The 23675-nt window shown below is 40.3% G+C and overlaps 1 protein-coding gene across 1 annotated transcript; it reads right to left on the reverse strand.

Annotated features, from left to right (window-relative positions):
* Positions 1–5242: 5242 nt before the first annotated feature.
* LOC132888435 (extracellular calcium-sensing receptor-like) lies at positions 5243–18566 on the reverse strand. Its single transcript, XM_060924486.1, has 6 exons — positions 18322–18566; positions 15845–16121; positions 12074–12907; positions 9858–10067; positions 7402–7525; positions 5243–6147 (listed from the first exon to the last, which is right to left on the reverse strand). Exons 1-6 carry the CDS (start codon positions 18564–18566, stop codon positions 5243–5245), a joined length of 2595 nt encoding a protein of 864 aa, XP_060780469.1.
* Positions 18567–23675: the final 5109 nt, after the last annotated feature.

Here is a 23675-nt window from a genome sequence, read left to right on the forward strand (position 1 = left end):
TTTCTGGCCATTCTGAGCATTTAATCGACCCCACAAATGTGATGCTCCAGAAACTCAATCTGCTCAAAGGAAGGTCAGTTTTATAGCTTCTCTAAAGAGCTAAACTGTTTTCAGCTGTGCTAACATGATTGTACAAGGGTTTTCTAATCATCCATTAGCCTTCTGAGGCAATGAGCAAACACATTGTACTATTAGAACACTGGAGTGATAGTTGCTGGAAATGAACCTCTATACACCTATGTAGATATTGCACCAAAACCCAGACATTTAGTAGAATTTAGCTAGAATAGTCATTTACCACATTAGCAATGTATAGAGTGTATTTCTGATTAGTTTAAAGTGATCTTCATTGAAAAGAACAGTGCTTTTCTTTCAAAAATAAGGAAATTTCAAAGTGACCCCAAACTTTTGAACGGTAGTGTAGTTCAATGCTGTGCGGGGATGCCCCGCACAGCCAGAGTCATCTGCCCCCCCCGAAGAACCAGCACGGGCAGGGCGCACTAGTAGAGATGGGATTTATGGCTCTTTGATGGGATCCGCATCTTTGTGATCCGTTCTTTGAAAAGAGCCGTTCAAAAGACTGGCTCATTTGGCTCTTTTTAAATATTTATTCAGTTTTAAGAAGACAGCGTCTAAAGAAGCCAGATCCCTCTGAACTGTAAACTTAATGCTATCCCAGAAATCCTTCCTGTAATATGCAAATTTGGCCGCCTGTGATTGGACAGCGCGACGCATCAACAGGCAGAAAGTGTAAAAGTACAAAATGTGTTAAGTGAGCTGAAACAGTAAAGATCAGATTCAATGCAATATTTATCAATGAACAACTTAAAGTTAATATAATGGTGTACTTTATATTATAATCAAGCATGTCAAGCCTACCGGCACTGTGTAACCTGTCTCTCTGATTAGAGTTGTAGACTAACTCAAGCAGTAGATCACTTCACTCATGGTTCTTTTGCTAGCACCAGTGCTTGGCTTATGTTTCACTTTGCAGTGGCTGTGTCAAGACGTGTTATGCTTTGCAATAAAAAAAACATTGGTACAAAGCAAGCCCATTCACTTTTTTATGCTGATAAGAGAATTACAATGTTTTTTCATGTGACAAAAATGTGCGATTAAATTGCGATTAATCGTGAGTTAACTATGACAGTCGCGACATTAATCGTGATTAAATATTTTAATCGCTTGACAGCACTAATATATACACACACACACACACACACACACACACACACACGGAGAGAGTGCTTTGGAAAAAAAGAGACTACTACAAATTATCAGTTTCTCTGGTTTTACGATTTATAGGTATGTGTTTGAGGAATGTGAACATTTTTATTTTATTACATAAATGACTGACAACATTCCCCTCAAATTCCACATAAAATAGTGTCACTTAGAGCATTTACTTGCAGAAAATGACAACTAGTCAAAATAACATAAAAAGATTAAGCATTTTCAGACCTTGGAAAATCTATAGAAATCAAGATCATATGAAATTTTTAACACCACAATACTAATTTACTAATACTAACTTAGGATGTGTTCAGAAATCAATATTTGGTGGAATAACCCTAACATTTAGTCACAGCTTTCATGCATATTGGCATGCTCTCCACCAGTCTTTCACATTGCTCTTGGGTGACTTGATGCCACTCCTGGTGCAAAAATTCAATCAGCTCAGCTTTGTTTCATGGCTTGACTATCCATCTTCCTCTTGATCACATTCCAGTGGTTTTCAGTGGGGTTCAGATCTGCAGATTGTGCTGGCCATGGTCACAGGGTCTTGACCTTGAGGTCCTCCATCCACACCTTGATTGACCTGGCTGTGTAGTATGGAGCATCATACTGCTAGAAAACCCAATCCTTAGAGTTCGGGAACATTTTCAGAGCAGAAGGAAGCAAGTTTTCTTCCAGGATAACCTTATACATGGCTTGATTAATGTGGCCTTCACAAACAAAAATCTACTCCATTCCAGCCTTGCTGAAGCACCCCAGGATGGGAGCACGAGCTTCCAGTCACCTATCAAAACCACTTTGGGAGGAATTGGGATTTGCGCATGAGATGCCTTTTTTGACACGAGCGTGCAATCATCACAGCTCTTCCACCAAATTACACAATGGGTGTGAGACACTATGGCTTATAGGCCTCTCCAGGTCTCTATGTAACCATTAGACAACCAGGTGATGGGAAAAGCTGAAAATTGGACTCATCAGAGAAGATGACCTTACACCAGTCCTCTATGGTTGAATCCTTATGATCTGTAGCAAACCTCAGCCTGGCTCTTCTTTGCTTCTCACTGATGAAGGGATTTTTTCTAGCTTTGCATGACTTCAACCCTGCCTGGAGGAGTCTGTTTTGAATCATCCTTGCTGTGCACTTAACCCCAGCTGCCATTTGCCATTCTTTTAGCCACTTGATGTCATCCTACGATTGTTGAGTAACATCCAAAGGAGTTGACGATCATCCTGGTCAGTGGAGAGTCATTTTCACCCTCTGTCAGTCTGTAACTTTGTTGTCCCATGTTTGTTGCTTGACCTTGTTCTTATGAATTGCTGTCTTTAAAATTTTGAGGATAGAAGCAACCTGATACTCACTGTATCCCTCTGTTAGGAAAGCCAGGATTGAACCCTTCTTTTTACAACTCAGAACTTTTCTTTTTAACTCCTTTAGCATGATGAATATATATTTAATTTCAATTAAATTTATGGTACTACTAGCACTGTTTTTGCCATCCTAACTGGTCCTTTTGCAAGAGGATAGTGATGACCACAGCAATGGTTTCCATCAGGGCCGGCTCTAGGTCTTTGGCTGCCCTAGGCGAGATTGAGTTTTGGCGCTCCCCCCCCCCAGAAAAAAACCTCTAATAACATCTAAATAACACTTTAATCTAATCACTCTATTCTATTACTATTAAACAATGTACAGTGCATGGACAATAAACAAGAAGTCATTTTTATCTTTTTCATTATTGTTATTATTGTTAATCATTATTCACATAAAGTGTCACAAAGTAAAATGACCACACAAATTCAATACAGATCTCCATATAATGGGCAAAAACTCTTCCGCACCCTGTTCAAAGTGTAGTGCATGGACAATAAACAAGAAATTATTTTTAGTTTCTTTTTTGCTATTAAAAGTTAAGTCATCTCTGAAGAATTAACAAATTAAATGAATAAAAAATTCTACAATTCTAAATTGTGCAAACTTAAGCACCCTGTTAGGACATCAATGGGCTGTATTTTCAAACAAAAGTGCTATTATGGGTACTTTGTTATTGAAGTAACATTACAATGGGACTCGTCTGGTCTTCCTAATGGCAAATTCCTTGATAATATCATCAAATGATATTTCTCTTGAGATCTCTTGGTTGATGCTCATTAGAGCAAACCCATTCAGACGTTCTTGACTCATTGTTGACCTTAAGTATGTCTTCAGCAGTTTTAATTTTGAAAAGCTTCTTTCAGCAGAAGCTACTGTCACAGGTAGTGTAACAGCAAAGGTAAGGAGCGCGTTTTTCTACATCCCCAGCCACATCAGAGGTGTTGTAAAAAAGGTTTTCAACCTTTCATGAGCCAGGGCGCACTTTTTTCAATGAAAAAATCTCAAGGCACATCACCAGTAGAAAATGTTGACTGAAACTAAAACGCTGTTGCCAATATTTACAATATACAGTCATTCTATAATTTTCCACGGTACACTTGGTGATCTCTCATGGCACACTAGTGTTCCGCGGTACTAGAGTTCGGCAGCACAGTGGTTGAAAACACTGTACACCACTGATGCACTTGGTAACATCTCCATTCAATAACTCCATCCCTCCTTTTTGGTGGGGTTTTGGTCGCCCTTGGTGCCCCTGGGCACACTGCGCTCTAGGCAATCGCCGGCGCTGGTAAAGAGAACACATCTGAGTGCTTGTTTCGTTTCCCTGCAGTCTTGACACACTGAGATTGTTTCTTGTTTTCAACGCGTTTATTATATTTTCCTCCAGGAAGCTCTTCACAACATGGTTGCTTGAATGAGCTGCTAAACTGTCATTTTAATGAGAACACAGATCAACAAAGCAACTTTGTTTTATTAAAAAAAAAAAACATGCCAGGCACCATTGGAATATCTCGCTGCAAAATGTGTTCGGTGCATAAAAGACCTTTACTTCAGCCCAGACTGCTCAACGACACCGACAGACTGCTCCAAGTGCAGCCATATTCAAAACAAGCAACAGATCTATGTCAGTTATCTATGTTATGCAAAAACACTCTTTAGCCAACAACACTTAGGCTATTACATGGCCAAAACAGAGAATAGCCGCAGATGTGCACTTGAACGCTTATTGTTTCATGATTAACAACCACCACCCCACCCCACCCCGCTTTTTTTGACAAATCGCACCCTGACTACATGCTTTGCTGTGCAACTAAATTAGGCTAAGACATTATAATGCTGACTCGTTTTCAGAATAGTGGAAGTCATAATTTTTCTCCCCCCGTTTCTGCGCCCCTGGATGGACGCAGCACCCTTAGCATTTGTCTATATTGCCTATGCCATGGGCTGGCTCTGGTTTCCATACTCATCTCATCTCATTATCTGTAGCCGCTTTATCCTGTTCTACAGGGTCGCAGGCAAGCTGGAGCCTATCCCAGCTGACTACAGGGGAAAGGCGGAGTACACCCTGGACAAGTCGCCCTCGTTAAATGAGATTTGATTCAGGTGACCACTTAATCAGTACTTCAGTGAGTCAAAGGAGGTGTGTTTGTGTTGGAATTCCAGCACAAACACTGGAATGAAATGGCTGCCATACATAGAGATGCTGATTTAAGAAAAAATTGTCGTATTTGATTTTTTTTTCCACAGCTTTCCATAAGCCTGTTTGAGTGTTTTTGTACATACTATAATACTATTGTTGCTATTATGATCATTCCTTCTATATCACTCCATTTAACTTAATAAAAGCCCCTGACTAGAATGTCTTTATTAGTTTATTACATAAACTGCAATTAGAAACAGTAGAAGCACCTCAGAAGAACTTTCTGCAGAGGAGGAAAACAGACAATTTATTCAGTATTAACAGCCATCATTTTTCCATTTCCATTAATCCCTTTTGAAGGTATATAAAAGGGCCAATCATAGTATTTGGTCACATAATTTTGGACAAAGGAAATACAGGGAAAATTATTATTTTTTAATCATTATTCATGAGAAAACAGTCATTGTCACACTGCAGACACTGTTGCAATCTCTTCTTTATTGCACTTTCCCCATGAGAAATTTCTTGGTGTTGTGTTCTGGTTTGAGTAAAATAATATAACATTTTGGGACAAATATACATATCAGGAGACCAAAACTGGAAGCAAGGATGGCAAATATCTCTACAGCAACACTGTACTTCCCTGGTGAGCTGACATATGCTGGAACAAAAGTGATCCACACAGCACAGAAGATCAACATGCTGAAAGTGATAAATTTGGCCTCATTAAAATTGTCTGGAAGCTTTCGGGCAAAGAAGGCCAGAAGGAAACAAATGGAAGCTAACAGGCCAATGTAGCCCAAAACAAGGGAAAAGCCTGTTATTGACCCCACCATGCACTCTAAAATGATCTTTGACCCTTGAATGCTTAAGTTGCGGTGAGGAAAAGGTGGACTGAGGGATAACCACACAGCACATATAATCACCTGAATACAGGTAAAGAACAGAACACTTCCTCTTTGCTGGCCTGGTCCAAACCACTTCATGAGGGCTGCAGATCCAGGTCTGGCTGAACGAAATGCAACCAGAACCACAATGGTTTTAACCAGGATGCACGAGATGCAAAGAACAAAACTGATCCCAAATGCTGCTTGTTGTAGCCTGCATGACCATAATGAGGGCTGACCCACAAACACCAGTGAACACAGGAAGCAGAGTTTAAGTGACAGCAAGAGCAGGAAGCTCAGCTCTGAGTTGTTGGCCTTGACGATAGGAGTCTGCCTGTAGTACACAAAAACCACACCCACAGCTGCTGTCATCACTGCACCACACAAAGCGACAGTCGTCAAGGTGATGCCCATGGTCTCATTGAAGGAGAGGTATTCAACCTCACGTGGTACACATGCAGTCCTGTGACTGTTGGACCAGAATTCTGGGGGGCAGCGATAACATTCTAGTGAGCCTGTAAAAGAGATTGAAAACACTTTCAAACATTTGGTCCCTACCTTAACCCTATCCCTTCAGGGCACTAAGATCTTCAGAAGACTGCGTGATTTCCAGGATCAGGGTTGGGCATGATAATTAACAAAATAGATACAGATGGTGCACATTTGAGATCAGCATGTGCATACTGTACACTAAAGGAATGAATTTAAATTCTGTGAGGCATTGATTATGTGTGAGATAAAACATGATGGGTTCGTCTAATGTGTCTAGATCAAAACAGTGTCACAGTCATTCCTCCAGAATTAATTTACTAGAAGGGCGCATTCACAAGTATTGCATTCCTTTTATACCATAGCCATTGCCAACAATTTTATATATCCATCCATCCATCCATCCATTATCTGTAGCCGCTTTATCCTGTTCTACAGGGTCGCAGGCAAACTGGAGCCTATCCCAGCTGACTACAGGCGAAAGGCGGGGTACACCCTGGACAAGTCGCCAGGTCATCACAGGGCTGACACATAGACACAGACAACCATTCACACTCACACTCACACCTACGGTCAATTTAGAGTCACCAGTTAACCTAACCTGCATGTCTTTGGACTGTGGGGGAAACCAGAGCACCCGGAGGAAACCCACGCGGACACGGGGAGAACATGCAAACTCCACACAGAAAGGCCCTCGCCGGCCACGGGGCTCGAACCCGGACCTTCTTGCTGTGAGGCGACAGCACTAACCACTACACCACCATGCCGCCCCAATTTTATATATATATGCATTTATCTATACGACTTGATTCATGTTGTGGAACAACATCAGTTTCTTTTATCACCATCATCCCTCACAGCTTTACCTCTGACTGTTAGAAAGTAATGTGACTAGATACTCCTTTAATCAATAAGAAATAGGTCTCCCAAGTGGTGCAACACAAAGAGTTCATCCCATCATCTGGAGCACAAGGGAGCAAAACTGGGCAATGCTCTCACACTCCCTCTCCCCTGTCAATTACAGTAACACTAGCCAGTCATGAGCATCTGTGAGGTTGGGGAGAGCGCTTTCCTCCAAGTGTGTTACACCGCCCCCGATGTTGCATGAGTCACATGACGGCTGGTGTCACATGCCTTCAAGGAAGCATGTAATAGCCTTCACCCTCCCCAGTTGGTTGCTGTCATGTGATGGGGTAAAGGGGACAGCTGTTTGGTGGTTGGTAATTGGCAATGACTAAAATTAGGCAGAAAATTGGGGGAAAAATTGAAGGGACTATGACCTGTGACATTGCTGAATTCGCCTTCAGCACAGGACAGACAGTCAAAGCAGCAAACTGGCAGGCCCTTCTTGATAACTTTACGTGTTCCGTGGGGGCATTCAGCAGTGCACACAGACACAGGCACCTAATATGATCAGACAACAAAAGGCATTTAGTTAAAGTCAAAATCATGTGCATTTTAGATTTTATGATGCAGTTTTACCCTCAATGTTGTATGCATATTTTTTGTCAGCTTGAGTCAATAATAATCTTTTTTTTTTTCAGAATAGATATGCAAATGATGCATACAGTGAGACTTTGGTGACTGACCAGATTTATGTATTAGAATAAGTGTGAGTATAAGAACAAAATAACAGAATTTATGTTTGGACACATGGTTTGGTTTGAAAAATATGGACATCGAAAATGAAACAAATGAGTCAAGCCAATCTTTTTGCAAATGAAAAATCTTAAAATATTAAAGAATATTATTCTTATAAAGGGCGGCACGGTGGTGTAGTGGTTAGCGCTGTCGCCTCACAGCAAGAAGGTCCTGGGTTCGAGCCCCGGGGCCGGCGAGGGCCTTTCTGTGTGGAGTTTGCATGTTCTCCCCGTGTCTGCGTGGGTTTCCTCCGGGTGCTCCGGTTTCCCCCACAGTCCAAAGACATGCAGGTTAGGTTAACTGGTGACTCTAAATTGACCGTAGGTGTGAATGTGAGTGTGAATGGTTGTCTGTGTCTATGTGTCAGCCCTGTGATGACCTGGCGACTTGTCCAGGGTGTACCCCGCCTTTCGCCCATAGTCAACTGGGATAGGCTCCAGCTTGCCTGCGACCCTGTAGAACAGGATAAAGCGGCTAGAGATAATGAGATGAGAATGAATGAGATTATTCTTATAAATAACTTCAAAAATAAAGTAATTAAATTAAACAGTGTGACAACACAGAAAATATAGGAGTTGCAGGGACAATTTGTATAGTTTTATCAGAAATTAGTACTGGCACGTTGTACTGAGAACCTGGGAAAATCTTCCACAGTTCTTTTGGAGATATTATCTGTTGCACATTATCAGTGGTTGTTTGTGTGTGTGTGTGTGTGTGTGTGTGCAGTATGGAATCAATTTTGTGCCAAAATGTTCATACAATACTTTTGAAATATCAAACAAAAACGACAAATCAAAATACAAAAAAAAAGTCAATTTTTTTAGACTGACAAACAAATTATTCGTGTAATCGTGCAAAATATCAGTCTATTACTCTTCAGAAACCTGTTATTTTTGTTCCATGTCTTTCTCAGTTTTGTTTGACGTAATTTATTTTGGTTGCGATTCCAGCTTTCTCGTTTGCGCTCCCTGACTTTTTGCTTGCAGTTTTGGCACAAACTTCACGTGTGGGTGGGCTGTCCAGGAATGCATTCCCATTGGCTAACTTGTGTTTGACTGACAGCTACACTCACCCATTCCCTACTCGGATTCTGGCGGACTGTTTGGCGAGTGACCGATCCATTGACGGTAAACAAGGACCGAGTGGACTTCAGTGGCGACTATGATATTGAATTAATTCAACAAAGTGTAAGTGCGGGACAAATGTGTTGTATGTGTTGCAGTAGTACACAAGTCCACTCGATCCTTGTTTACCGTCAATGGATCAGTCACTCGTCAAACAGTCTGCCAAAATCCGAGTAGGAAATGGCCGCAACAGCTTCCGGGGGAATCGCTGAGCGTAGCTGTCAGTCAAACACAAGTTAGCCAATGGGAATGCATTCCTGGACAGCCCGCCCACACGTCAAGTTTGTGCCAAAACTGCAAGCAAAAAGTCAGGGAGCGCAAACGAGAAAGCTGGAATCGCAACCGAAATAAATTACGTCAAACAAAACTGAGAAAGACGCGGAACAAAAATAAAAGGTTTCTGAAGAGTAATAGACTGATATTTTGCACGATTACACGAGTAATTTGTTTGCCAGTCTAAAAAAATTGACTTTTTTTTGTTTTTTTTGTATTTTGATTTGTCGTTTTTGTTTGATATTTCAAAAGTATTGTATGAACATTTTGGCACAAAATTGATTCCATATATATATATATATATATATGTGTGTGTGTGTGTGTGTGTGTGTGTGTGTGTGTGAGAGAACATTATTGGAAAATAATGTTTTATAAGAGGACATAAAGTGTTGTACTGATTAAATAATGCAGAAGTCATAAACATCTGAAAAAATAGTACTTTTGCTCAGCGCTTATGTATACACTATGCATATATATCTCTTTTACTACATCTATCTACCTCCCACATACATACATACATACATACATACATACATACATATATACACACAGTGTGTGTGTGTGTGTGTGTGTGTGTGTGTGTGTGTGTGTAAAAATAAAAAAAATAATAAAACTCCATGGAAAATCTAAACTATATAGTTCTTGGCCAACCTTGGCTATGGATGTATTGCCAATATTTACATGTTAATCTTAATTACCTTGTTTGAGTTTCCTGGCCAGCTAATGGCAGATTCATTAATGATGAGGTTAGAACCCTCCAGTCGGCCAATAAGGACATACTGCAAGGCTCCTCCAGGACCTCTCTGCCAATTCACAATGTCGTAGACAGCTGGAGTCTCCCCGTCTTGAAAATAAAACTTCTCTCCCAGCTGAGTTGTGAAGTTCACCAGTTTAAGGTGCTCTAAAAGCTAGAAGAACAGGTGGAAGGTGAGCGACAAGGACTGCCGCATTTTGGACAGCGATGATCTAAAGGTTTTTTAAATTGTACACTCTGACTTTATTCAGTTTTAGGAGTTTTTCTTCCAGTTTTTGATTACATATTAAATTATCACATTTTTATGTGTGCTTTATGCAATTATTCAATAATATTTGTATTTTTGACATCTAGAATAATATTAAGTATTAAACATTTTTCTTAGCGCTGTCGCCTCACAGCAAGAAGGTCCAGGTTCGAGCCCCGGGGCCGGCGAGGGCCTTTCTGTGCGGAGTTTGCATGTTCTCCCCGTGTCCGCGTGGGTTTCCTCCGGGTGCTCCGGTTTCCCCCACAGTCCAAAGACATGCAGGTTAGGTTAACTGGTGACTCTAAATTGACCGTAGGTGTGAATGTGAGTGTGAATGGTTGTCTGTGTCTATGTGTCAGCCCTGTGATGACCTGGCGACTTGTCCAGGGTGTACCCCGCCTTTCGCCCGTAGTCAGCTGGGATAGGCTCCAGCTTGCCTGCGACCCTGTAGAAGGATAAAGCGGCTAGAGATAATGAGATGAGATGAGACATTTTTCTTTGAAATGAAATTTTCACATGTGAATTTAATCAATTTATAACAAATTGTTGTTGAACCCTTGAAGCTGATTGATCAGAAGGTGTTGGTTTTGTTTTTTTTCTCTACAACAGCAAATCTGACAGTAGTGCGGATTCACAGGTACTTGGTGGGTGAATGATGGAGATAATCTTAGGCTAATAACAAATGGATGAAAATGAACAATGCATGACTGCTTAGTTCATGGAGCATTCTGTAATTAGATGTTTATATCGCATTTACAGAAGAGGTCAAGGTGTCAACATGTTGTAATGGTCAGTAAGTTTTTAGCCAAGGGAAACTCTTCAGCACAGACAATTTTATGGTTTCTCTGTAAAATAACAAGCTGTGTTTTTGTCTTGCTAACTTTGAGAGGGACAAAATGACAGGCTGGTGGTGGTGGTGATGGGTGGGGGTGTAAAGCTGCTATAAGGTACTGTAAGTATTAACAGAAGCTAACTTGTGGCTGTTAAACAATAATAATGTAACTATATGGTAGATGGTTTATAAGGTTTGAGTGTATATGGTTTAAATGATGTTCTTCTAACACTGGATTAAAAATTATAATTTCAAGCAAAGTGCTGTTGTATGAGAAGAATAAAATATTATGAAGAATACTGATACCAAAAGAAAAAAAATCCATTTTTGCATCACACAATCCAGTGGTAGATTATTTTACTACAAATAGTAATCATTAGAAATAGACAGTTATTACTCAGTTGTGTTTTATTCCTTAAATACTCAGTTTAAATTAGAAATTCAAGTATCAATGAATAATTTTTTTTTCTGATATTATGAATGAAGCATTATAAATAAAATAGTAATACACTACCGTTCAAAAGTTTGGGGTCACTTTGAAATTTCCTTATTTTTGAAAGAAAAGCACTGTTCTTTTCAATGAAGATCACTTTAAACTAATCAGAAATACACTCTATACATTGCTAATGTGGTAAATGACTATTCTAGCTGCAAATGTCTGGTTTTTGGTGCAATATCTCCATAGGTGTATAGAGGCCCATTTCCAGCAACTCTCACTCCAGTGTTCTAATGGTACAATGTGTTTGCTCATTGCCTCAGAAGGCTAATGGATGATTAGAAAACCCTTGTACAATCATGTTAGCACAGCTGAAAACAGTTGAGCTCTTTAGAGAAGCTATAAAACTGACCTTCCTTTGAGCAGATTGAGTTTCTGGAGCATCACATTTGTGGGGTCGATTAAATGCTCAAAATGGCCAGAAAAATGTCTTGACTATATTTTCTATTCATTTTACAACTTATGGTGGTAAATAAAAGTGTGACTTTTCATGGAAAACACAAAATTGTCTGGGTGACCCCAAACTTTTGAACGGTGGTGTATGAATTCAGAATGATACAGACAATAAACACAACACAGTATTACCTGTTGTGTAGTGATATTGTCTGGAGATGAGCAGCCTGGGGTCATCATGGGGTCAGAACTGCTAGGTGCAGTGCAGGACAACAGAGAGTGGAGTGCATATGCAGCTGCATAAACTGCCAGATACGTGTTATAAGTGGCTCTTAAGCTGGAGACATCTGTAACGCTATTCTGGACCCCATCCAGACTTTCCTTCCCACTGCATGGGGGTAAGTCACTCTGGGAGGCGACCATGGTGTTCTGCACTGGGCTGCAGCCAAATGTCCTCTCCCATAACTCCCTCAGAATTGTGTCTCGAGGATACCGGGAGGGATGGAGCTCTTTTAGGTGTTTCTCAAATCCAGGAATGGGTGCACTCCTAACAGCCACTCCAAGTGTGCCTTGTGCAATGGTGGAGAGGTCAGGGTTGCTCAAGAGAAGGCTGCTGGTACTCCAAACCTCACTGGCCAGGAACTGACGGTCGGTTATATTTCTGCGAACCAGCTCAGTAAGAAGCACCTCTACATCCATATCCCACACAATTACAATAATCACACGAGCAGATGAGCTTTGCACCAACTTTATGGCACGATCCACATCTTTTGCCAGTCTCTCACGGAAGATAGTGCTGACAAATGCAAGGCAGATGCCAGTACCTTTTGTTTCCTCCTTAAATGCTTGCAATGCCTGGAGCCCATAGTCATTTTCCTCCACCACAGCACCAACCCAGGTCCATCCAAACCGTTTGGCCATCTGCGCCATGGTGCGAGCCTGATACAAGTCACTGGAGATGGTGCGAAAGAAATTGGGATACTCTTTTCTGTTACTGAGACACACACATGTAGCCAGGTAGCTGATCTGAGGGATAAACAGAATATGTTCCCAACATACTTGAACACAATGATAATCACTGTATGGACAAAAGTATGTAGACACCTGAACATCACACTCATATGTGCTTGAACATCCCATTCCAGATTTTGTCCCACTTTGCTGATATTATAACCTTCACCCTTCAGGGAAGGCTATCGAAAAGATTTTGGAATATTGCTGTTGGGATTTGACCAATTGACTGAAAACAAAATTCATGAGATCATGCACTGACATCAGGTAAATAGACCTGCCACATATTTGGCACCACATACATAATTCATCCCAAGGCTGTTCAACTGGATTGAGGTCAGCACTCTCTGCAGGCTACTCAATATCTTCTACACCAATCTTCACTTAACACATCTTCCTGGATGTCACTTTATGCACCAGGGCGATGTCAACATTACCTTAGTCACAGGGAAGGAAAATCTTAGTGTACAAAGACATTCTAGACAAATTGATGTTTCAAACTTTGTAGCAACAGTTTGGAGAAGAAGCACATATGGTTGTGATGGTCAGGTGTCCACATACTTTTGGCCATATTGTGTACCTAGCTCCCTAACAGAAGTAAAATTGTTCAAATACGTCATATTATCTGATGTACTGTATATTTATTCTGAACACTGCATATACATGTATATACAGTGGTGCTTGAAAGTTTGTGAACCCTTTAGAATTTTCTATATTTCTGCATAAATATGACCTAAAACATCATCAGATTTTCACACAAGTCCTAAAAGTAGATAAGGAGAACCCAGTTAAACAAATGAGACAAAAATATTATACTTGGTCATTTATTTATTGAGGAAAATGATCCAATATTACATATCTGTGAGTGGCAAAAGTATGTGAACCTCTAGGATTAGCAGTTAATTTGAAGGTGAAATTAGAGTCAGGTGTTTTCAATCAATGGGATGACAATCAGGTGTGAGTGGGCACCCTGTTTTATTTAAAGAACAGGCATCTATCAAAGTCTGATCTTCACAACATGTTTGTGGAAGTGTATCATGGCATGAACAAAGGAGAGTTCTGAGGACCTCAGAAAAAGCATTGTTGATGCTCATCGGGCTGGAAAAGGTTACAAAACCATCTCTAAATAGTTTGGACTCCACCAAGCCACAGTCAGACAGATTGTGTACATCTGGAGGAAATTCAAGAGCATTGTTACCCTCCCCAGGAGTGGTCGACCAACAAAGATCACTCCAAGAGCAAGGCGTGTAATAGTCAGTGAGGTCAGAAAGGACCCCAGGGTAACTTCTAAGCAACTGAAGGCCTCTCCATTGGCTAATGTTCATGTTCATGAGTCCATCATCAGGAGAACACTGAACAACAATGGTGTGCATGGCAGGGTTGCAAGGAAAAAGCCACTGCTCTCCAAAAAGAACATTGCTGTTCATCTGTAGTTTGCTAAAGATCATGTGGACAAGCCAGAAGGCTATTGGGAAAATGTTTTGTGGACGGATGAGACCAAAATAGAACTTTTTGGTTTAAATGAGAAGTGTTATGTTTGGAGAAAGGAAAATACTGCATTCCAGCATAAGAACCTTATCCCATCTGTAAAACATGGTGGTGGTAGTATCATGGTTTGGGCCTGTTTTGCTGCATCTGAGCCAGGACGGCTTGCCATCATTGATGGAACAATGAATTCTGAATTATACCAGTGAGTTCTAAAGAAAAATGTCAGGACATCTGTCCATGAACTGAATCTCAAGAAAGGTGGGTCATGCAGCAAGACAACAACTCTAAGCACACAAGTCGTTCTACCAAAGAATGGTTAAAGAAGAATAATGTTTTGGAATGGCCAAGTCAAAGTCCTGACCTTAATCCAATCAAAATGTTGTGGAAGGACCTGAAGCGAGCAGTTCATGTGAGGAAACCCACCAACATCCCAGAGTTGAAGCTGTTCTGTACAGAGGAATGGGCTAAAATTCCTCCAAGCCGGTGTGCAGGACTGATCAATAGTTACCGCAAATGTTTAGTTGCAGTTATTACTGCACAAGGGGGTCACACCAGATACTGAAAGCAAAGGTTCACATACTTTTGCCACTCACAGATATGTAATATTGGATCATTTTCCTCAATAAATAAATGACCAAGTAAAATATTTTTTGTCTCATTTGTTTCACTGGGTTCTCTTTATCTATTTTTAGGACTTGTGTGGAAATCTGATGATGTTTTAGATCATATTTATGCAGAAATATAGAAAACTCTAAACGGTTCACAAACTTTCAAGCACCACTGTACATGTACTGTGCGCTATACATGATATTCCTATGAGATAAATGTTTTGAAAATCAGAGAATTCACTGAGATCTGAGTTTTCATTTCATTCAGCCATTTTTTCTACATGTTTTTCTCTGCTCCCAACAATGTTGAACAACATAATTATAATTTTACTGCCCTGGTTTAAGTAAATAAAAAAAAGAAAATAAAAGAAAGAAAGAAAGAAAGAAAAACAATGTGAACTGTTCCTAATAATTAAATCCTTTAAGCACTATCTAATCATCTGAATTCCTTGCCTACCCTTTATCCATATTCAGCTTCCTATAGTGAATTTTTTTCAAGCCTTCAACTGTTAAATTTCACAACCTCATGTGAACCTCATAACAGAGCCATAACACTTATTATTGCTAAAATTCCCACCAACAGAACACATTGGCATTATTTAAAGGCTGCTGTGGTTTGCTTAACCCATTCACTTCAAGTGACAAGTCAAATACCTTTAAGAACTAAAGAATAAATTAAGCATCTGATTGTGGCTTCTTATTTTCACCACTGGAACAAAATGATAAAATACAGTAGTGTATGCCTGGCAATTCTTCATGGGCCCTGCCTTGAGATCCATGATATTAGAATGCTTATAGATCACTCTGTACAGTGGTACATTGCCTATTTAATGACCATGCTCAATATAATACTCACCATTGGTACACGCAGTGGGCTCAGAACTCTGGACAGAATAATGCACTGTGTGGATGCAGAGTCTCCAATGATAAGTTTGGCAGGTCGGATGAAATCACAGGTGCCATTTCCTCCACTGATCATGGACATGACTGCTCTCAAGCTATGAGGATAGCGTGAGCAACTGTCCATGATACGGTAGCCCAGTCGAACCCCCGGTAGCAAAGAAGGATTTCTGTTAATCTCCTCCACAGCAAATACAATAGCCTGAGCCCACTGCACGGGACTCTCCTGAAATCTAAGCAGACAAGGAAAGGCAGTAAATAGCTGGATTACGTAAACCCCTGTAGTATTTGATACACATGGCAGAAGCTATGTGTGAAATAATATAAAAGTGAGTAACCCCCCCACCCACACACACACAGTGAGGATAATGTAGGATAAAGGGTAAAGTGGAATAGTTAACACTGAACCTCAGTCTTAAAGTATAAAGAATATAAAACTGTCCATCACTGATCTAAATTCATCCTCTGGAATTGAAACACATCCTACACTGATGATGTCATTTTTGGGGGAGTGAAATACTTTCTTTCAGAACTAGAATCCTAAAAATTAATGTGAAGTGAAATGAAATAACCATATGAGGCTATTTCATAAGATTATGAAAAAGTAAAAGTTGATAAATATTACATGTATAGAAGTACAATGTAAAAGAGCAGCAGAAAGTAGAGAAGATAAATAAAAATATTGTTTCTACTCATTTTTACTTGTCTTATTCACATTTTTCTTCTCTCCCACTTCAGCATGACAAATTACTGAAGTGGGACAATGTATTACTGGCAAACTGGTACAGCCAATCAAGTAATATAAAACGGTTTTTAAGTGAATGCACTTTTCAAATAAAATGCCAGCTGTTTAAAAATAATGAATAGTACATAGTATTATTGGGTATAGTCGTATTATCATCATTGCACACCATAACATTTAAATCAGTTGTGTTTGACACACACAGTAGATAGATAGATAGATAGATAGATAGATAGATAGATAGATAGATAGATAGATAGATAGATAGATAGATAGATAGATCTAGTTAAAATAAATTAAAATTGATAATGCTATCAAGTAATTTGCTCATTACTGACACAAATCGAAGCAAGATTGTCTAATGCTTGTATGAGAAAACTTGTTGAAAATAACTTGGAAATATTTGAAAAATAAAACATTGTATTATGTTTATCTAACTATATTTGATCGTCAGTAATAAGTAGAATATGGTTCTGAATGTCTGCAGTGCATGTGACAGACAGGCATTTCTCTGCGGTAAAGTTTGCATTCTCATTGACACTAGTGCATTGGGAATAAAGCGTAGCCTCCTACAGTACAGAGGTTTAAACAGTGCGTGTTTGCATCCATCTTGCGCTCTGCATGCATAACAGACAGCAACCAGATGTGAAATGTGCGCTCAAAGTTTTTGCCCTTTACATGTCAGATTGTACCAGAAAAGTTACATCACGTGCTACTATGTCATGAAGAAAATAATATTTTGAGGATATTCTCAAGGATGCATCTTTTGTACCTTTAATCTGAATCTTTCACCTGGAAATGTGAATATATAATAGCTTAAACTATTTACCTTTAAAAAAAGAGTTGGACCATAATTACATTTTAAAGCATTAAAGGTACACTATACATATCTGTTAAAATACTAAAAAAGGTGTAATGCTTGAGCCAGCATTTAGTGGCCATCTAGACCAGAGGTTCTCAAACATTTTATAACCAGAGACACATTTAACTGTAGCCTAAATTAAATTCCACAGACCCCTCAGTACAGATTTCATAAACAATTTTTGTCTTCAACAATATATTGTCTATTTATTAGAGTCATAGAACTTTCACTTCCTCAACTTTCCACCAATAGAACATTATTCATATATGTACTTTGAGTCACTGAGGTTTAGATTTACATAAGATAAAAACGTTCCGGTCAAACAGGCTGTAAGAACTTAATAATAAACATCATAATTTTAACAGACCAGATTTAACATCACTGGGAAGTGAGGCAGACGGGATGAAGCAGGGAGAACATCACTTCATTGCTGTGACATTCAAGCCCAAAACTTAATTTCACTTTTAGCAATATTGCATACATATGTTGTTTCTTTCTCTGTGAAGAAAAGCATGTACATAATTAAAAAAAAACAAAAAATATATATAGTCCTGACATTTTGACAGAATGGTTGGCACATAACCAGCATATAACACTGACTTGTCAAATGCAAGCTTGCTCTATAAAAATAAAAAGATTGTTGAAAATAATAATTAAAAAAAATATATTTAATCATTATTATGCACTGACAAATGATCCAGGTTTGCCTGTGAAGAAAAATCATAAAAAGAAAACAATGATATTGTTTAAAAAAAAAAAACATGTCCTACATCAGCATTATTAGTTCAATTAAATATCTGATGACTTTCAGATACTGAGAGATACTCACTCATAGCAGGGTTGCAGGTACGGTTCTTTGGTGAAACTCATGTCAAGGGGTGATGGCTGCATGTAGAAATTGATGAGTGCTCCAATGACCACATCTCCATCTTGAGAGAGACCCACAGTGTCAAGATGGTGTGCACGGTCCAGGTACACACACCTCTCCAGAGTTGTCCCCACCACAACCTCACACACTACCCATAACAATAATGCCAGTGGGCACAGGCGCATTGAAAGAATTGCAGCAATCATGGGATATGGTGAAGCTTCACTGTTTTGCCTTCCTCTGGCTGCACACAGTTTCTGGAGCTATTTCTAATATCAGTGACGTCCTAAGAGATATTTAAAAATCACTGTACACTAAAGTGTTCTGATGTGTTCGAAATCACACCTCCTTCTCCTGGGTCCAAGAATTAGAGATAATTGTTCAATAATTAGGAATTAGACACACAGCTGAGGGTGTGATCATGCAGCGAGTGTGCTAAAGTAATGAGTGCTTATATGTGTTGGTTTTGGATAGTAATGTTAACTATTAAGGATCTATTTTTTTTTCCTGAATAACACTGCATTAAAATAAATTACAGTTTAACATGTCAGAGAAGCCTCTAGAATGTAGGATATTCAAGTGAACATGCAAAACATTACCTAGGTTTTGAAGCAACATTTTTAATCATTCAGAAGCCACTGATGTTTATTCTAAATAAACGTGATTATAATTCAGTAAGGCGGCACGGTGGTGTAGTGGTTAGCGCTGTCGCCTCACAGCAAGAAGGTCCTGGGTTCGAGCCCCGGGGCGGGCGAGGGCCTTTCTGTGCGGAGTTTGCATGTTCTCCCCGTGTCCGCGTGGGTTCCCTCCGGGTGCTCCGGTTTCCCCCACAGTCCAAAGACATGCAGGTTAGGTTAACTGGTGACTCTAAATTGACCATAGGTGTGAATGTGAGTGTGAATGGTTGTCTGTGTCTATGTGTCAGCCCTGTGATGACCTGGCGACTTGTCCAGGGTGTACCCCGCCTTTTGCCCGTAGTCAGCTGGGATAGGCTCCAGCTTGCCTGTGACCCTGTAGAAGGATAAAGCGGCTAGAGATAATGAGAATGGGGATGGGATGAGATAATTCAGTAAGGCGGCACGGTGGTGTAGTGGTTAATGCTGTCGCCTCACAGCAAGAAGGTCCGGGTTCGAGCCCTGTGGCCGGCGAGGGCCTTTCTGTGCGGAGTTTGCATGTTCTCCCCGTGTCCGCGTGGGTTTCCTCCGGGTGCTCCGGTTTCCCCCACAGTCCAAAGACATGCAGGTTAGGTTAACTGGTGACTCTAAATTGACCGTAGGTGTGAATGTGAGTGTGAATGGTTGTCTGTGTCTATGTGTCAGCCCTGTGATGACCTGGCGACTTGTTCAGGGTGTACCCCGCCTTTCCCCTGTAGTCAGCTCGGATAGGCTCCAGCTTGCCTGCAACCCTGTAGAACAGGATAAAGCAGCTAGAGATAATGAGATGAGATGAGATAATTCAGTAACCATTAACATTGCCAAACTAAAATGCATAGTACATACTAGAGAAGGTTGTTCCAAAACAACTTGTACATATTATACAAGTTGTTTTGGAACAATATGCTCTTTTGCAAATAAAAAAATAATTGTAATTCAGCAATGGACAAATTCTGTAAGGGGACAGCTGGCTTGAGAGAAGCAGGCAGCAAGTAACTAGAGATATTGACAGAATGGCTCCTGCTACAGTACCAGACAAAGTAAGAGAGCACTCTTAATTCTAATCAGAAGAAGCCTTTATTTGTCACATGCACATTCAAGCACAGTGAAATTCATCCTCTGCATTTAACCCATCTGAAGCAGTGAACACACGCACACATACCCAGAGCAGCCCAGTAAATGTCAGAGGAGCTACTTCCTGTCTCCTTTGTATTCAACAATTGTACCATCCTTGATGCAAATGAGTTCCAAACCCTGGCAGCTGAGAGTGGCTGGAACTCAGAGGAACCCATGGCTGCCTACCACCAAGGTTTAGCTGGTGAAATTAAAGACCAACTTGCCACTCAAGAAGAAAGCAATTAGGGCATTTGTAGTTTCAGGAGTTACAGTAAATTGCATTGACTTGGACCTAGCAGTAGCCCTAAAACTTCCACTCCATGCCACATCCACTTCGAGAGTCCCATCTCAATCTCAGTCATTGATAGCCAGTCCCTTGTTTCTGGTGAAGGAACTCACCAAACAGCCCCTGTTACTTTATGCAAAGATCAACATGTGGAGTAAATAGGTCTGTTCTTAATCAAGGCTCATGAGTTTCAACTCATTTTTGGGTTAATTTTAATGAAGCTCATTAATGAACTATAGTTCTGATTACAGTTGTCAGTTTCTCAAAAGACCTCCAGCCCAAATTACCATCTGCCAAGCAGTTTGCAGAGTTACTTTTGCACCATGTGGTCAGAATTCCCTGGGATCCCCAGTACTTTGTTTCCAGTAGGGGTCCACAGTTTACCAGCCAATTCTATAAGGCATTCTGATAGCGCTTGGGGCTTTTGTCAGATTTTCTCTCAGGCCACAATTGAATGGCCTGAGAGAAAGATTTAATCAAGACATGGAAAAACCCCTCTGCTACCTGGCCTCATCCAATCCATCTTCTTGATGTGAGCACCTATTCCGGGTTGATTACTTTCACAATACTCTGCAACATCCATGATGTCACCTTTTGAGTGTCACTTTAGGTATCCACCTCTGTCATTCCCTAAGCAGAAGTCAGAAATCAGAGTCTGTTCAGCAGAACAACTAGTATGTCATTGCAGGCAAATTTGGGGAAAAGGCCAGCCTCCTACATTCGAGAATGCCACACCAGTTGCCAGCACCAACTGGGACCCACTTTCTGCCCAGGCCATCTGGCTACCCTCTAATGATCTGCCTCTGTGCCGAGACTTAAAAAAAAAAAAAAGGAGGCCCCTCAGTACATGGGCTTTTAAGGTGCTTGAGTCAGTAAATCCCATCTCCTATTTCCCACTCTTGCCATGTACTTTGTGGTTTAACCCAGCCTTTCATGTTTCCTGTCTAAAGCCAGTTTTTTTTAGTCCAATCTTGCAGGTAGCCAAACCCTTATATCATGGGTGGTGCACCAACTTACACCATCCAACACCTGGACTTCTACCAGGTTTGTGGTATAATATATTCTCTGCACTAGGGTCCATCCCTATCAGTGGGTTGAGTTCTTCTCTTGGGTCCATGGAAACCAGGGTTCAAAACCTGCATGGTGATGATATCCTTGTTACAAAGTTCTTTCCAACTATCCATTAGATGAACTGGGCCCATCTGCCCTGTCTTGAATTCAAGCTTTTTGTTATTTAAGTATTCAAAATGCTTGTGATCTAGATATACTGTCTGTACAGTGTGTTGCTGTAAAGCCTGTATGTACCTTTCAGCATTAATGGTGCCTTCTCAGATGTACAAGTTACCCATGCCATATGCAATAACACTTTGAACTTTGTGCTGGTAACAATTTGGATGGTCTTTTTCCTCTATAGCCCAGAGGACACAACATCTATGATTTCAAAAGATGTGTACTTGTCAGACAACAGCACACCTTTCCACTTTGCATCAGTCCATCTCAGATAAGCTAAGGTCAGACATCAGCAACAAAATGATCAAGTACAGTTAGGTCCATAAATATTTGGACAGAGACAACATTTTTCTAATTTTGGTTCTGTACATTACCACAATGAATTTTGAACAAAACAATTCAGATGCAGTTGAAGTTCAGACTTTCAGCTTTAATTCAGTGGGTTGAACAAAATGATTGCATAAAAATGTGAGGAACTAAAGCATTTTTTAAACACAACCCCTTCATTTCAGGGGCTCAAAAGTAATTGGACAAATTAAATAATTGTAAATAAAATGTTCATTTCTAATACTTGGTTGAAAACCCTTTGTTGGCAATGACTGCCTGAAGTCTTGAACTCATGGACATCACCAGACGCTGTGTTTCCTCCTTTTTAATGCTCTGCCAGGCCTTTACTGCAGCGGTTTTCAGTTGCTGTTTGTTTGTGGGCCTTTCTGTCTGAAGTTTAGTCTTTAACAAGTGAAATGCATGCTCAATTGGGTTGAGATCAGGTGACTGACTTGGCCATTCAAGAATATTCCACTTCTTTGCTTTAATAAACTCCTGGGTTGCTTTGGCTTTATGTTTTGGGTCATTGTCCATCTGTATTATGAAACGCCGACCAATCAGTTTGGCTGCATTTGAGCACACAGTATGTCTCTGAATACCACAGAATTCATCCGGCTGCTTCTGTCCTGTGTCACATCATCAATAAACACTAGTGACCCAGTGCCACTGGCAGCCACACATGCCCAAGCCATCACACTGCCTCCGCCGTGCTTTACAGATGATGTGGTATGCTTTGGATCATGAGCTGTACCACGCCTTCGCCATACTTTTTTCTTTCCATCATTCTGGTAGAGGTTGATCTTGGTTTCATCTGTCCAAAGAATGTTCTTCCAGAACTGTGCTGGCTTTTTTAGATGTTTTTTAGCAAAGTCCAATCTAGCCTTTTTATTCTTGAGGCTTATGAGTGGCTTGCACCATGCAGTGAACCCTCTGTATTTACTTTCATGCAGTCTTCTCTTTATGGTAGATTTGGATATTGATATGCCTACCTCCTGGAGAGTGTTGTTCACTTGGTTGGCTGTTGTGAAGGGGTTTCTCTTCACCATGGAAATTATTCTGCAATCATCCACCACTGTTGTCTTCTGTGGGCATCCAGGTCTTTTTGCATTGATGAGTTCACCAGTGCTTTCTTTCTCAGGATGTACCAAACTGTAGATTTTGCCACTCCTAATATTGTAGCAATTTCTCAGATGGGTTTTCTCTGTTTTCGCAGCTTAAGGATGGCTTGTTTCACCTGCATGGAGAGCTCCTTTGACCGCATGTTTTCTTCACAGCAAAATCTTCCAAATGCAAGCACCACACCTCAAATCAACTCCAGGCCTTTTATCTGCTTAATTGAGAATGACATAATGAAGGAATTGCCCACACCTGCCCATGAAATAGCCTTTGAGTCAATTGTCCAATTACTTTTGGTCCCTTTAAAAACAGGGTGGCACATGTTAAGGAGCTGAAACTCCTAAACCTTTCATCCAATTTTAATGTGGATACCCTCAAATGAAAGCTGAAAGTCTGGACTTTATGTCCATGTCCATTATATAACTATAACTTGAATATGTTTCAGTAAACAGGTAAAAAAACAAAATTTGTGTCAGTGTCCCAATATATATGGACCTAACTGTATTTGGCCCTTTGTGTTAGCAATTTTCCCATGTCCTTCCCTCTCCAGTCAGAAAGGAATCATCTGTAGACATGTGTAAATCCAA

This window comes from Neoarius graeffei, chromosome 6 (genome assembly GCF_027579695.1).
Source record: "Neoarius graeffei isolate fNeoGra1 chromosome 6, fNeoGra1.pri, whole genome shotgun sequence".
Classification (NCBI taxonomy): domain Eukaryota; kingdom Metazoa; phylum Chordata; class Actinopteri; order Siluriformes; family Ariidae; genus Neoarius; species Neoarius graeffei.

Excerpts from the sequence above, each read along its gene's own strand:
- LOC132888435 (XM_060924486.1), bottom strand. The coding sequence starts at position 18,566 with ATGATTGCTGCAATTCTTTCAATGCGCCTGTGCCCACTGGCATTATTG. Across the intron at positions 10,068-12,073 it reads ACAATATCACTACACAACAG|CTTTTAGAGCACCTTAAACT; the intron begins GTAATACTGTGT and ends CTGTTCTTCTAG. Across the intron at positions 7,526-9,857 it reads GGCCAGGAAACTCAAACAAG|GTGCCTGTGTCTGTGTGCAC; the intron begins GTAATTAAGATT and ends TGATCATATTAG.